Source organism: Poecilia reticulata, chromosome 19, assembly GCF_904066995.2.
Source record: "Poecilia reticulata chromosome 19, P_reticulata-male-v2, whole genome shotgun sequence".
Taxonomy (NCBI): domain Eukaryota; kingdom Metazoa; phylum Chordata; class Actinopteri; order Cyprinodontiformes; family Poeciliidae; genus Poecilia; species Poecilia reticulata.
Window position 1 is genome coordinate 6,895,661 of NC_088848.1, and position 16,398 is coordinate 6,912,058.

Below are 16,398 nucleotides of genomic sequence, written 5' to 3' on the forward strand. Positions count from 1 at the left end.
TGTTGCAGCTTCTCATTTTTATTTGTTCATTTCTGGTTTGAAAGCAATCAAACCAAGGATAACCTGGCTCCTCTAAGGAGGAGCCAAGTTATCCTTGGCTCCTCCTTAGAGAGGCAGCCAAGGATAACTAAGATAATAACTAAAATGAAATGAGGAGTTTGTTCAAAACGTCATTTTATCTTTTGGGATTAAATGATCAACTGACTTTGATTGTATTTTCCTTAAATTAGCATCACATTTGACTGAATGTAGTTAATTTGAGGAGAAATAGAATTTATATGAAGTGAAGTTAGACATAAACAGATGATGTTTAGGTGAAATCTATTGTATTTGGGTGTTTTATAAACAGAACTGAACTGTTCTGATCACATCTGGCCTCACTCCACTGCCTGCCTGTGCATTTTAGAGTTTATTTCATTTGCACTTTTAAATGTTTGAATGATCTTTCTCCAGGAAATCTCTATGAACTCCTTCAATCTTACGCACCTTTTTTGGCCCCTCAGGTCAAGACTTGACCTAGTTTGTTTCATGTTTAACTCTTGGTCTTTTTATGCAATATTTGTATGTTTGTAGCTTAAAACAGCTGTGGCTGTTTTAAAGTGCTTTATAAATAAATTTTAAAAAACCCCGTAGCCTCCAACAGCAGGGAAAGTTTCCTTTCAATCAATTACACACACAAAAAAAACAAAAACATCCCAAATGAACCGATGAAAGTATTGCACAATGTTTACTTGTAGCCAAGCAAGAAACTTTTAATCAAGTATTGTAATTCCTTTGCTTAAGTGGAGTGTCTGCACGCATCTTCCACCACTGTTCTTTTTACCTTTGAACTTGTCAAGTCCTTTCTTTTCTCCAAGGCGCATCTCGCAGGAAAGTAACAGAGAAGGGGGGAGCGGAGGGGGCAGCAGAGAAAGAATAGCAGAGTATGAAAGAGAGAGGGAGCGACAGAGAGAAAGGGAGCGCAAAGTCTTGTCAACCGGAAATAAAACAAGCTGGCACCCTCCCCATCCCCAAGCCCCTACTCCCACCCCAAAGTCATATACTTCCTCCTCACTCTCTTTTTCCTCCCCTCTGCCTCTCCCGCCTCCATCTTCCATCTCTCCCTTCCGCTGCATGGAGATATATTTAAACCCGGCTTCTGCTCGGCTCGGTGCTGTACATACCGTCATACCTGCGTCACCGCATACACCTCACGTCGGGCCAGGCTGGAGCTCCTGGACGGGATCCTTTAAGCTGCTCCGAAAGGCCCTGATGGAGCCTTTTGTTTGCTGTTTGGAGCCAAAAGTGTCTGTGGAGAATCAGGAGTGTTTCTGCGTCTTCACAAGCTGCCGAGTCCAGTTGGACAAAAGACAAATCCAGCAAGGCATCATGTTTCCTTTCTCTAATGTTTCAAAACAAACATATGATCGGATAAAAAGTTTATTGTCCCTCCAGGTGGTTATTTACATGACAAAGAAAAAAACAATAATAAAGATGCACCAAAATATTCATGTTGCAAATAGAACAATTACACAGCTATGGCAAAAATAAGAGACTACTTAAGAGAAACTAGTGACCAGTTTCTGTTATTTTACTGTTTATATTTATATGTTTGAGTAAAATGAACATTGTTCTTTTATTCTATGAACTACTGACAACATGTCTTCGAAATTCAAAGCAAAAATTTTGTATTTATCTGCAGAAAATGAGAAACAGTGAAAATAAGGAAAAACATGCAGAGCTTAAATAATGCAAAGAAAACAAGTTCATAATAATTTAGAAACAACAATATTAATGTTTTAACCCAGGAAGAGTTCATAAACGAATAACCAGGAGGTTTTCAGTGCTGTATTCCACCACAGTTTGTTTACCTGAGACCAACACTAATGGGGATAAATGAACATTTTTACCTTTAGTGTTAAATTTAATCTCCATATATCTACAGGCTGAAGGCAACAACCTGTAAGGGTGATGAAGACGATTGTTACCTTCAAACTGTAGATATAAGATGATCAAATATAACATTTAATTTACCTTTTATTTTTTTCTTACATTACAACCACATAATTATTTGGTGGTTCATTCAGCTCCTTTTACTCTGATGCCACTAAATAAAATTGATCGTAATCAGTCAGAACTTCTTCTTCTTCTCACAACTGGAATAAAATATCAGAAAGCCTTTTAAATTAACATTAACATAAATGTCTGCTTTCTAGATAATCAGCTATGCAGGCACTGATCATTTGATTCTTATTTTTATTCTGTTTTAATGTATTGTTAATGCACACCACACTTTTCAGATTGTTGAAAACTTTTAAAAACCATCACAGTTATGTGCTGTATGATGTTTGTTGCTGTAGCCTGACGAAATATGAAGGATTTGAAGGGATGCAGATACTTTTTCACCGTTTCTGCTGCAGCTGCAGCTGAAACGTCGTCTTTAGGGTGAAAACAGAAACGGACTCTTTTTAAAACCCTTCAGCGAACCATTTACACTCCTCATCATAATCTGGACCTCATGAAAAGTGCACCACCAAACCTTTATCAAATTTTAATAACGCTCCAATTCCACACAGGTCAACTCAGATTTTTAATTCACAACAAATTCAAACGAAAAACATTCTCATCGTCAGACATATCTCACTGTCATATTTATGTTTTGGTGATCAAATGAAAACGTGTTCAACAGAAATAATAAAACTATTTAAGCCTGCAGTATTTTCAGAGATAAGGGGGAATCAACCACGTATTTGAAGATATTCTTTAAAACGTCCAACCTGAGCTAATAAATCGAGGTGCTGTCGTTTCTGTTTGGCTGCTGCTGAGCGTGTTTGGACTCAGAGTCCAGCTCTCTGTTTGCTCTCAGTGGATGTAGGTCATTACTGCTAAAACTGCTCATGTTTTCCTCCTCTAACGTCAGACACGAGCTTCAGGTTCTGGTCCGGCTGGAAGACAAACAAGTTTTACCTTGAAGCAAGTTTCCCAAAGCTAATGGACGGATTTTTGTCTAAAACTCTTGATAATCACCTGCTGGTGTAGATTTCCAGATTTTGAAAATGTTTCACTGCATGAACACAAAGCAGAAAAATCTTCTTTTCTATCAGCTGTAACAGATTTTTATTAAAATGTGTCGTCATAAAGCCTTTATCCAAACAAGGTTTTGTTATTAAAGCTGCAGTGTGATAATAAAACACCTTGGATTGTTTTTGTCTTATTTCTTAGATGCTTTGTTGATATTTCTGATGTTTCTTCAAAGCTTCAGCGCTTAAATATGTTTTAATGATCAAACATTAACCATTTGTTGCCATTGTGGGAAAAAAAAAGTCGTTTTGTTTGGTAACCTCAAATCATGTGGAATTATTTTGATTGTGAAATAAATATTAAGTAATTTTTATTCTGCAAGAAAGTTTTACATGTTTTAATTAATTAATCAGAAATATTTTTAAATGATCTTTTTTTTTCTTTTTAAAAATGTATTGCTTTATTGTAAGATTTCTGGATATGGGTGAGATAAAGGCACATTTAATTTATTGCATTTATTTCTGAAAATATTTAAAGTACATACTGATTCTCACCACATCGAATTATTCACAGAAATATTGAAAGAAAAATAAAAATCCCCACATATTTTTCCAGCGATAAAGAATACACAAAATGTTCATAATTTAAAGGCCAAGAAATGAGAAAGATTCCTACAAATGAACCAATAATTAAAGATTTGGCCCGGTTCAATGCAGTCTGGTCTGGAAATACCTCCCTGCTGATTTTACTCAGTATTTATGTGTAATTTATGGCTAAAATTGAACCCCATCATCTATTTATCATCCCCTATCTTTCCATTATCTGTGCTTTATGCTCCTCTCTCCCAGCCTCCCCCCTCCTCCTCTCGCTGGCATTAAGTTCAAACTTGACACTGATGTTGACTCACTTTGTCACCCCTCGGTGGCTCCCTCTCCCTTCCTCTCTTCCTCTTCCTCTCTCTCCCCATCGCTCGGAGGACACGAGCGCCCGCAGACGCATTTCTCTCCAGAGCCCCCCCTCCTTCCACCTCCCTCCATTCCTCCGTCCCTCTCCTCCCTCTTTCACTCTATCTCACCCTGTCCAACTCTCTTCATCTTTCTCCCTGCACTCTCCTTTGCAACACACACACACACACACAGCGTTGTCAACAAAGCCGGACGTTGGGGGAATAAAGGTCCGCCGAGGAGGAGAGGAACTCTCAGGACGACTGCGTCCGTCTCTCTGGTCAACTTGGTAAGTTGGTGAAAATTAATCTTTTAAGCTTTTAAATGTTTCATGCTGAATAATTTTCTTAACCCAGTTCTGAAATTTGTGAAATTGCTGAATCTAAATGAATCCAAATTGACCTTTGACACTTTTTCGCTTCAGTCGCACTCTTATATAACGTACAAAAAATTATTTATTTTGCAACAACTATGTGTTTAAGCGTTATGCATCCTAACTTACTTGCTTGTACAACATTGATTTTAAAGCTTTCCAACTCATGCAGTGGCTCCATTTCTGCACGTCTGCAAAGAAAGTTTATTTTTCTCATTTAAATTCCTACTTTTATGTGTTTTTTTGCTCATTTTTTGAGTGCATTCAAGCTTAAGTTCTGCACAAACGGAGCTAAAAGCAAGTCAAATGTCACAGCTCTCTGAGTGGGTTCTAATGTACCTCCTCTCCCCGTGGTATACTAGCACCGCAATGTATAACACACACACGTAACGACAGCGAGCATGTAACTAACTCCATTTATGTCTGTCATCATGAGGCTAATTCGCCACAATGCCAACCATGTGTGAACTCATGCGATACGAACCCCTCCTTCCTCCTCCTTCTTCTGCTTCGTTTTTCTGCCGTTTCCAAACGGATCCAAGGAGGCGGAGAGGAGTAAACGGGGGCGATCACACGCAGAGGAAGGGGGTTCCTTTATTTCTCTCCATGCTGGTCTGGACGCCCGTAGTATGTATGAGAAGTTAACCATGCTGAACCTGCAGAGCGGCTCCAACTGGAGCGGGCCCAACAACTGGTACCATGACCCCACCGGCGTTCAGACGCAGCACAGCGCAGGTGAGGAGACGCCCAGGATGGATGGATGGATGCATGTCAGCTGGTTAAGGTCAGATCTGTTGAATTTTAGAGCAGATGAACTTTTACAGCCAGCAAATCTGAGCCTGTAGTTTGTGATATGGGAGATGTGGCTCTCCACCCAGGGCGCCAAGGCCTAGAGGGCTACAGAGTGCATCTGGGAGTGAGAGCAGTTGCGTCTCATTTGCATCCAGAATAAGTTTTTTGCTGCTTATATGCATGATTAGTCAATGAGTGGGCGCCCATTGCATTATATGCTGTTTAAAGGTTGTTTTTATGCAGTTTGTGCAACAATTACGTCTAAAATATTAAATATAAAATATTTAAACTGGTCAAACCTGAAGAGGACTGTTCCACAGAAACCAGACGTGCTTAAAAACAAAAGGTTTGGATTGTTTACATTTTATTCCGTTTATAAAAACATAAAAATTGAGAAATTTTCAGAATTTTTAGTGCATTTATTACTATCTTGAAGGCCAGAGCCTGAAGATTGCAAAATACAGACTTGGACCAAATTATTTTATGCTGTTTACACATTGATGTACAGCATTTAGTACTATATTAAGAAAAAATAAATACAATTAAAGTTGGGAGAATAATGTCATAAACTTAGAAGAATAAAGTTATAATATTACAAGAATCAGGTAATAATATTATGAGAATAAAGTTCAGGAATAAAGTTGAAATAATTAGATGATAAAGTCATATTATCATGTGAATAAAGCCGGATTATGATTTTAATCTCATAATTTTATGACTTTATTCTTGTATTTGTATTGAATTTTTTTTTGTGTGACTAATAATCAGTCATATTGATCTGCCTCTATCCGTGTAAATCTATGGAAAGATGTTACATTAAAAATATCTGTTAACGTGGGTGGTTGACTCAGATAAGATACACTGTAAAAACATTTGTTTTTTGTAAAATTGGCTCTGTGTGTGTGACATGGGGGCCAGAAAGCGGGGCTCGCCCGGGGCATCATTTATTTAGCAACCGCCCCTGCTGCAGTCCTAAAAAGCAACATTTCTTTTAAATAAATTTCTCCGTGTGTGTTTTTCCTCTGATTGCTGGCAGTGTCCGAGGGCTGCATGCTGGACACAGAGGGCAGCATGGGGGGAGAGGCGGGGGGAGGAGGCGCTGGCAGAGGAGGTGGAGGAGGAGGAGGAGGAGGAGTCCCCGTGGAGCGGGACGAAGGCGAGGAGTCTCAGCTGAGGCTGCAGCTCAAGAGGAAGCTGCAGAGGAACCGGACCAGCTTCACGCAGGAGCAGATCGAGGCTCTGGAGAAAGGTCAGAGCGATAACGCACGCAAAGCTCAAACCAGCGCCATGACGCAGCAGCAGCAAACTGGTTTACAGCTTCCTGATTAACCACAGCACCACAAACAAAATCAGTTTGCATATTTTGACAGGTCGTGATCTTTATTGGCACCTGCGGCGGCCAAACAACTCCACTTCCGGATGCAAATCATCCATTATCTTATCTCCGCAAATATTCCCGCTCCGTTCCAAAAAGGCACGTAGCGGCGGAAAGCAGCAGAAAACGCGTCGTCGCTGCAGCGGGATGCGGCCCCCGGATCAGGGAGCCGCCGCTGACTGGATGTGGCTGCGCAGGGCCCCGGGGCCAAATGAGGAGGCAGTGTCCACTGTGCGCCCGAGCAGAAACCGATGACTGCGGTCAGTCTGTGCAGATGTCAGTAATGAGGTACACTGACCTCAGCGCGCAGCCGAAGCGCAGTAAACATGGCGCGTTAACACCGACGCCAGTTAAAACGAAGCCAATTAGATCAATTTCTCACACAGGTTTTATTTAAACTCTGGTGGTGATATGATTATTAGAGATGCACCGATTCGATACTGATATTGAAAAGAATTATAGGTGTTGTGATAATGTATCCGGCCGATCCATAATTGCAGATCTATTCAGTCTAAATCTATTCTTTATTTATTTTATGTTATTAAGAATTCCTAACTGCACTTTCTGAACAATTGAAAAGGTTTGTTGCAGTTTACTTTTACATATTTGACCAAGATAGTCAACCTATTGTTTTTGTCAGTTTCATTTGATTTATTGGTATTTATTTTGCATTGGCTGTTTTACTCCTAATTGAACTGACTGGACAAAATAAAGTTGCTTTTACATGTTTCACAAAGCTTGCAATACGATAGTGTCCTGTACTGATGCAGAGTCGTCAAATAAACTTGTAATTCAGTAGATTTATGTCTGTGTTTAAAAAATGAAACGTTTCAAGTAAATTCAGCTGTTTTTCTGTATTGTATCGATATCAGCTGATACTACACCTCAGATATCGATATTAGTATCGGAAGTGAAAAAAAGTGAATTGTTGCATATATTGGCTTTACTTATTGCTATATCTTCCTTATGGAATTTCACTTTTTCTACACAAAAGATGTAACACAAAACCGATAATATTGCCAAACTTATCCTCCTTATAAGGGAAGAAAATGACCTTCTGATTAGCCAGCTGACTAGCAGTGCTCAGTAACAGGCAACACTGCCCTGCTCTAGTGTTACAGAGGTTTTAAACAGCTTCATTGTAACTGAATGCATTATTTGTCTGCTTTAAACAAAACAAACAAAAAACAAACAAACAAAAAAAAAAAGAATGCAAAATCACTTTCTGCATGATCCTGCAAGAAATTATGAGTAATTTGTGTTTTTTTTATTTCGGAAGTGAAAACAGGAATGCACTGTATTCTCTTCTGATACAGATATCAGAGGTTTCGTATTGGCAAATAGGGATCTAATACAGAAAAACAGATTCTTTTTTTTTTTTTTTTTTTTTTAAACGGAGACATAAATGTACTGAATTACAAATCTATTTGATAACTCTGCACACGTACAATAATAAAGAAACTGACAAAAATAATAGATTGACTATCAACTCTAGTTATTCGTCCGTTTTATACAAAGAAAACAAAAAAAGTATGTTATATTGTTCATAACAGATGGCAGCTGTTACAGAAAAATGCATAATTTTTACTCTCCAAACCATAACTGTTCGTGTTTTTGGCAACAGAAACACCCAAATCGTTTTTTATATGTTTGACCAAGACAGTCAACCTATTGTTTGGCTATCTTGACTATTGTGCACTGTGAGCACCAGTGCTCAGCAACAGGAGGGGGAGGGGAACAGTGCATTTATGTGACCTGAGAAACTCAGTAAGAAAACTTTAGACTGCTACTGGTTTTGAAACTGCAACAAAAACACAAAATATTACCAACTATAGTTTATAGTGCAAATATCTTAGTACACTTGAATGAAGACAAAACTATCTTACAAGTATCTTTTAACAGGATATGGTAGCTTGTTTTGAGTCAATAATTTGTGAATATTGATTTAAAATGTCCTGATTCCACTGGCAGAATATTTTACTTCTAAGAATTTTTTTCCTATTTCATAAGCAGCACTTATTCATCAATATTAAGGAGTAATTTTCTTACAACAAGCTTGTATGTCTTGGTGTAAAGTTATTTGTTAAGATTTTCTTTTTGCAGTGTTGGAACATGTCTACTTATTCTCTTAAGAGTTTGCAGCAGTTTGGGTTTTAAGTGATCGGGTTTGAGGTGTGAAGTTTGCAGCTTTCTGTGGAAGTAGACCTGAAAACTTGGGGATCAGGACGTTGACTCAGCCGGCTGCTGACAGGGTGGGGCTTGTTCACGTTTTGACTTGTCAACAACAGAAATGTCAGCAGTTTAAATTAACCGTCTGCTGAGCAATAATGATCTGAAACCTAAAGCCTGACTGCAGCGGCGAAGGACAGAGTTCACTCATACCCAGACTTAGTTTCTAATTTAGTACACTGCAAAAACACAAGATCTTACTATAGGCATTTTTAGTCTAGTTTCTAGTATAAATATCTTAGCTTTGTCTTTTTTCTTAAAAGTAACTTTTAAGTAAGCACTATGTGCTTGTTTTATGTAAATATCTCCTTAATATTGATTAATTAGTATTTGTTCCATTAACAGATTACTTATATTTTAACAAGATATTTAGTGAAATAATCTGTCAGTGGAACTACTACGTTTTCATCAATATTAAGGAATTATTGACTTGTAATTTATTTTTGTCTCATTTCAAGTGAACTAATATATTTGCACCAGAAACTAGACCAAAATTGCTTGGTAATGTTTTGTGTTTTTGCAGTGCAATGCTGGTTTATCTCACCAAATTCAACCTGGAACCAGTTTTGATGAGATTAAAATCAAAGTGGACTTCTCTTCTGTTTAGTTTAAAGCAGCTCTGCTTTGAAATAAAATGCTAAGGCAGCTTCTCAACTTGAATCCTTTCAGTTGAACTTTGTGCGTGTTCCACGTGGATGAATAATTTACACAAAGTGCAACAGATAAATATTTCAAAACGGGTTGTAAGCATAGAAGCTTAACTTCCTGGATTTAAGGTTCCTGTAAAACATAATTAGTAATGCTAATACTCGACATAGAGCACAGTCTGTTAAAATTTGCCTTTTTTTATTTTAACTTTGAGTTCGGATTAACTGCCTGTGAAGCTTCAGGGCAAACTGCTGTCTAGTAGTCCTGTGTTTTCCGTATTGTGCTGCGTGTTTGACGTTATGTAATATCCTCCACAGAGTTTGAAAGGACACATTACCCAGATGTTTTTGCAAGGGAGAGGCTGGCGAACAAGATCGATTTACCTGAGGCCCGAATACAGGTGAGCAAATCAGGATGGATTCCAGCAGATGATCTGAAGAGCGGACTGGAGATTAAAGTCAGAAATTTAAGTTGGAGTTCTGAGATTAAAGTCAGAATTCTGAGAAGAAAAAAAAAATCCTAATTCTAAAATTAGAGTCAAAATTACAACCTTTTCTCACAATTGTGATTTTTTTTCTCAGTATTCTGACTTTAGTTTCCTGAGATTAAAGTCAGATTTCTGAGGAAAAAGTGAATTTGTTTGGAGTCTGACTGGAGTCTGACTGTCAGGTGTGGTTCTCCAACCGGAGAGCCAAGTGGAGGAGGGAGGAGAAGCTGCGCAACCAGAGGAGGTCGGGCAGCGTCACCTCCTGCTCCCAGAGCCAGGCGCCGCTCAGCACCTCCTTCAACACGTCCGTCTACCATCAGCAGCACGGCAGCAGCTCAGGTAAAGCCCAGACCGTCGCATCGGGGCAGCCGTCTGCATCTGCTGCACATGATTTAAACATCCGAAGGCTGGAATATTTCAGTAGTTTATAATTACAATCCTCACAGCAGCTCCTGCAAAGCATCTGGGTTTCTCCATTAGAGTGCAAACGTATTAAATATTCCCACCTCGAGATGGTTTCAGTGAGTCTAAGTGTGTGCGCGTGTGTGTGTGTGCTCACCACCATCTCTGTCTCTGCAGGGTCCATGTTGAGTCAGACGGAGCCGTCGCTGCCCAGCTACAGCTCGCTGTCTGTCTTCTCATCTGGAGTCCAGGTTGGACATTCAACACTTATCATTCATCAACACCTTCCAGATCACGTCACTGTCCGAGCCGGGTCTCTCTACGGAAGAGGATTAGGGCCAAAACAAAAAAAAAGAATTATGCAATTTGAGTCAGAATTCTGAGATTAACAAAATTTTGAAATTAACGTGAGAAATTAATGTCAGAATTCTGAGAAAAATGTCAGAAATTAAAGTTAAAATTGTGAGTTAAAAGTCCGAATTCTGAAATTATAATTTTTTTATTTTTGGTGACCCTAATCCTCTTCCATACTCTCATTGCGGGGAAACCCTTATCTGAGCCATTTTTTTCTAATGCAGACATTGTTGATTTATTTTAAGCCAGTTCTTTATTTGGATATTAAATGTGTAGATCATTCTCTTGCAGCGAGTGGAACGTTGTTCCAAATGTTCCTGAAGGAAATGTCTGCACAATAATATAAAAATAATGTTTGGTTCTGCTTAAATATGAAAAAAAGGTGGAAATCCTACATTTCAATGTAATACAGCACATACATGTAGATTAGACATAAATGATCATTTCCATGCAATTATTTAAACATAACACACCTGATGTAACGTTAGGGATGAATCAGACTCCAGCTGATCTACACGCTGTTTTACACACCTCTAGCTCCTCCTAGTGGTGAAACTCCAGCATAGCTTTATCTGTTTGCAACTGTCTAGATCAGTGCTGTTGCTTTGGGGGCCAAACCAGACAAATTTAAACTATTGGTGTGTCACAAAATTTATTGAATTAACACTGCAAAATTAGTTTTCTGTGATTTGATTTATTATTTTTTGTCTTTTGGTTTTACCTGCTCAAAAGTAAACAAACTATTTTTTAATGAAATCTGTGGGTAATTAAAACTGCAGTATGTAACTTTGATAAAACAATATTTTTTTTTACATATTTATTAAAACAGTGACCGTTTGTTATGAGATAGATCATCTATGAAAAGATCTGTCTTCTGCCAGTGATATTTAGGAACAACCAATCAGAGCCAGGAGGAGGGTCTTAGTGCTGTCAATCACCCTCCATGTGGCTACGCTGCAGCTAGCACAGCATGTTGTGAATATTAAAGCTAGTTAGCAATGACAGAGCATAAATGGTTTTCATGTAAAGGTAAGTTGTTTCTCCAACATCCAGCACATTCAGCAGGGAGAACATGAGATTGATTGACAGCAGTAAGCCCCGCCTCCAGGCTCTGATTGTTGCATTTCTTCAGCTGGCAATAGAAGCTCAGGAAGGAGGTGGTGGATGTGGATCTTTTCACAGATTGTCTATCAAATATTAAACTGTCAACATAGACAGTTTCAACAAAACATATTTTTATCAAAGTTAAATACTGCAGCTTTAAAGATCCAAAACATGAAAAGGGGCTTCAGACTTTCTGAAAGAAAAACGGATCATTTCCAAATCGTTTGGGTCATCAATTGTTTTTTACCCATCTTGACTTGAGGTCAGGTGCCATCAAAATCATTTTGAGGGCTACAAATGGCCCTTGACCCCCACTTTGAACCCCCTGGTCTTGACGCTACGTTCTCTAAAGCTGATTTTTTTCCCTCTCTTTCGTCGCTCTCAGTCTATTCCTCCCCAGTCGGCCTCCTCGTACTCCTGCATGTTGCCTCCGTCGCCCTCTGCGCCGCGCAGCTTTGACTCGTCGGCGTACTCCTCCCCTCACCTGCAGACTCCGCCCTCAGCCAGCTCCAACACAGGTGGGAGTTTGGTGGAAATGTCTCATTTTTCTCTTCCAGTTCCCTCTGTGTTTGCTGAAATCAGAACCGTGGCGTTTCCCTCTCCCCTCCTGCTCAGGGCTCATATCACCCGGCGTTTCGGTGCCAGTCCAGGTCCCAGGAACTGAGCCGCAGAGCATGAGTCAGAACCTGGGGCAGTACTGGGCCAGATTACAGTGAGCTCCAGGCGAATGATGATGGACAGAAGAAGAAGAAGAAACGAGGAGGAAGAGAAGAAAGGGCATGTAAAGGTCGTGTCAACGTAGCAAGATTAGCATCCATGTTTAAAGGAAGCGCAGGTCAGAGCTGTAGAGGAGCCTTGGAGGGTTGAAGACCCCGAAATGCATTAAATGTTTACAGAATCAACCAAAAGCAGCTCTGGTTGCACTTCACAGTACTCTGCTGGGTCCGGTGTCGTTTCTGAACGGGTTCACCAATTTACAGGAGAGCTGAAAAAACAGGACCAAAGATGTATTCACACCCTTTGAATTTTTCAGATTATTACTACGATGGAGCAACACGGCCACACTAAGGGAAACAAATTACAGTTATAATACAGTTATAAAATTACAGTAGTAAACACGTACGAAAATACAGTTGAAATGATGCAAGAATAGTCATTTTTTGAGAATAGTTATATTATAACTTTGTTGTTGACTTTATTCTCATATGTTTTATTTCTCATAATTTTATCACTTTATTTCCATAATTGTATTTATTTATTTATTTATTTATTGGATGCACAGTGGCGCAGTTGGTAGAGCTGTTGCCTTGCAGCAAGAAGGTTCTGGGTTTGATTCCCAGCCTGGGGTCTTTCTGCATGGAGTTTGCATGTTCTCCCTGTGCATGCGTGGGTTTTCTCCGGGTACTCCGGTTTCCTCCCACAGTCCAAAAACATGACTGTCAGGTTAATTGGCCTCTCCAAATTGCCCCTAGGTATGAGTGTGTGTGTGCATGGTTGTGTGTCCTGTGTGTCTCTGTGTTGCCCTACGACAGACTGGCGACCTGTCCAGGGTGACCCCGCCTCTCGCCCGAAACGTTAGCTGGAGATGGGCACCAGCACCCCTCCCGACCCCATTAAGGGACAAGGGTGCAAGAAAATGGATGGATGGATGGATATTTATTTATTTGTTTATTTATTTAAATTATGGCCCTAATTCTTTGTTGTACATTTAGCCATAAAGTTTTTTGTGTTTTACTGGGATTTTTGTGATAAACCAAAACAGTTACTTACTGCATGACTGTGAAGTGGAAGAAAATCCTCCATTGCTGGTCTGCACCTGTATTCAGACCCCTTTTACTCTGATACCACTCAATAAAAACCAGAAAGCACAACTGCCTTCATCAAAGTAGTATGAAGAGAAGATTTAAAATTCAAATGTTTTACATTTCAAACTCTGAAAAGTGTGGCGGACATTTGTATTTAGTCTCTCTGAGTCGGGACTTTGTAGAACCTACTTTTGTTGCAGTTAGGTTTTTGTCGTGCGTCTCTTCCAAATTTCTAGAGAAATAATTCAAGAAAACGTTTATTAACTCTTATTTAGTAGTCTTCTTTGAAATTCTCTTTTTTTTTTGCATCTGGCCTTTAAATAGGCCATTCCCACACATGATGTTTATGGTTGTTTCAAGTCCTTTCCAGGTTGTTTTTTCTCTAACATTGCGCTCCATCTAACCCCCACAGCATTATGCTGCCAACACCATGTTTTGCAGGGTTAATTCTTCTCCATGCATATGGGGGAAATTCATAAAGCAGTGCCATCTCCTTCGTTGTTTACAAATTTTGTTTTATTTTTTGCACTGGATACATGAACCAAATAAACACAGTTGTGTCGCAGATTGTGCATAGAAAAATGCTTTAATTTAAATGTTTTATTTATATTTCTCAAGGATAGTTGTTGATGGCCTGAATTTTCAGGATTTTATTTCTAAAATGTTTTCAGCACCATCACTGCAAAAACACAAAATTTTATTTAAGTATTTTTGGTCCAGTTTCTAGAACAAATGTCTTAGTACATTTCTAATAAGACAAACTCATAAGTAACTTTTCAGCTAAATATAAAGGCTTGTTTTAAGCCAATAATTCTTTGATATTGATGAAAATGTTTTAGTTACGCTGAGAGATTATTTCATTTATAAATGGGGAAAAATGTAATGTTATAAGTTAAATGATCTGATAATTGAACTATTACTTTTTCATCAATATTAAGGAACCAATCAAGCTGGTATATCTCACTGAAAAGTTACTTGTAAGTTAGTTTTGTTTTATTTCACTTGGACAAAAATTACTGGGTAAGATTTTGTTTTCGCAATGATTTTTGTTCCAAATCACAATTATGCAATACCTTGTATCGGTCTCCCACATAATCCATCCATCTATCATCTATAACCACAAAGAACTGGAGAATTGAAAATGTTCAAGAATGAATTCAAAACTCAAGGTTTAGATTTTTATTTTTAGAAAAACTGATTCTAATTTTGAAACATTTGAATCTGAGGAAAGTGCGAGGCTGTGCCGCACACACAGATCACTCATCCCAGGTAAATACCAGCATATTTCAGGTGTATTGTGAAGTGTAACCACTGTCTCTTGTTACTTGAGCAGCTCAACCATATTGTGATAAACTAGCTTGTTCCCTAAGCTGTGAGACTACTGTGAAGATTTTAGACTTGCTTATGGCAATCACTTGTACTTAAAACTTTAAAAATCTACCATAAAAAGTGTAAATCCTGCCTATCCTGACTGCACTGAGGCTGCATATTTTTGTACAGACATCTGTGGGGGAAGAACGTAACTGTGAAAGACTGCAAAGCGTCATTAGAGGAAAGAATGTAGCATAATCTGGGCTCCAATCATCCTGAAAGCACAAGACAATTTATCAAAAATAACAATATTGCCATTCTGTTATAGGTTTAGCCCTGAAACATGAAATCTGCAGCAAATTTCTTCTATATTTGATATTAATTTGGGGAATATTTTTATCCAGCCATATAAAAAGGACAGTAGCAGCTTGTAAAGCGATTAAAAACTGATTCACAAAGTCTTTTAAACTGTTTTATACATCATTAATAACACTTTTTCTTCAGCGAGGGACAATCAGAAATTCTTGCACGTCAAACTAAAATCCAAGCACTTCAAAGAGACGATTAATCGGAGGTGGAGGAGAAAATGTAAAACTACTACAGACTTGAACCAGCTGTGCATGACCAAAAGATGGCGCTATAGAAACAATCAGCTACTCAGAAACAAATCAAATATTGTACAGAAGCCTTTATTGTACTTTTACAGAGATTTAGGCTCTGCTCACTTTTTTTCCTCTGGTTCTGTTGATGCAACTCATATGAAATGTCCTTAAAATCTCCTATTTATTTGTGTTTTCACTTGTTCTCACGGGTCATTTGTGTTGAGGTTTCATTGTTGTCACGTGTTGTGTTAGTACTCTATAGCTACCAAGAGTCAACCCCTTTTTGTGAAGGCCTTGGATCCCTTTAATGAAAATAAAATGGTGTGTCATACACTTATGTGCATTTGTGGTATATTTTACTCAGCACAAGTCTTAACAGATGATTAAATATTAAAATCGTTTCTAAAATAGAATAAAAAATGTGATCTTACCTGAATATGTGGTTTGTTTAATGTTCATCCATTGCTTTTTTTTAAATCATCACCTCATAAAATAAGAGTTATACAAAAAAAAATAAAAAATCAGCTAAAACAACTGCGATCAAAACCAGTGTGCTCTCTCTGCAAAGACAAATCGTTACAAAAAAATACGTTTCAAAGTAAAACTTAGGCTGCGTTCGCACTGCAGCCTGACGTGACCCAATTCTGACTTTTTGTCAAATCTGACTTTTATTTTATTAATTTTTTTGCCGTGGTCGTTCACACTTCCAAATATGCAACTTGTATGTGTTCTCCAGTGTGTAACGCATGCGCAGTAGAGAGCGCAAAAACTTTACAAATGGAGAGCGTGCTCAGTGTTTCGCCCACCCTCATAAAAAAAGAAGTGTTCAGCGTTTGCTGTAAACATGGATGCTAACAGTGTAGCATATCTTACTATTTTGAAGTTGTCTGACCGAAGCGGCATATTAACAACTTAATCCTCGTTATCGTCCACCATGGTTGTTGTTTTTCTTCCTGCTGGCGCGTATCAGGG

At 38.6% G+C, this 16,398-nt stretch overlaps 1 protein-coding gene across 1 annotated transcript in view; it reads left to right on the plus strand.

Annotated features, from left to right (window-relative positions):
- The first annotated feature begins 3,453 nt into the window (after positions 1–3,453).
- mmp25b (matrix metallopeptidase 25b) overlaps positions 3,454–16,398 on the plus strand; it is a 31,453-nt gene continuing 18,508 nt past the window's right edge. Inside the window, exons 1-7 of the mRNA XM_081600240.1 lie at positions 3,454–4,233; positions 4,860–5,052; positions 6,146–6,358; positions 9,679–9,761; positions 10,031–10,187; positions 10,428–10,501; positions 12,094–12,232. Coding sequence (XP_081456366.1) covers positions 3,832–4,233; positions 4,860–5,052; positions 6,146–6,358; positions 9,679–9,761; positions 10,031–10,187; positions 10,428–10,501; positions 12,094–12,232 — 1,261 coding nt within the window. The 5' untranslated portion in view covers positions 3,454–3,831. The remainder of the gene's footprint in view (positions 4,234–4,859; positions 5,053–6,145; positions 6,359–9,678; positions 9,762–10,030; positions 10,188–10,427; positions 10,502–12,093; positions 12,233–16,398) is intronic.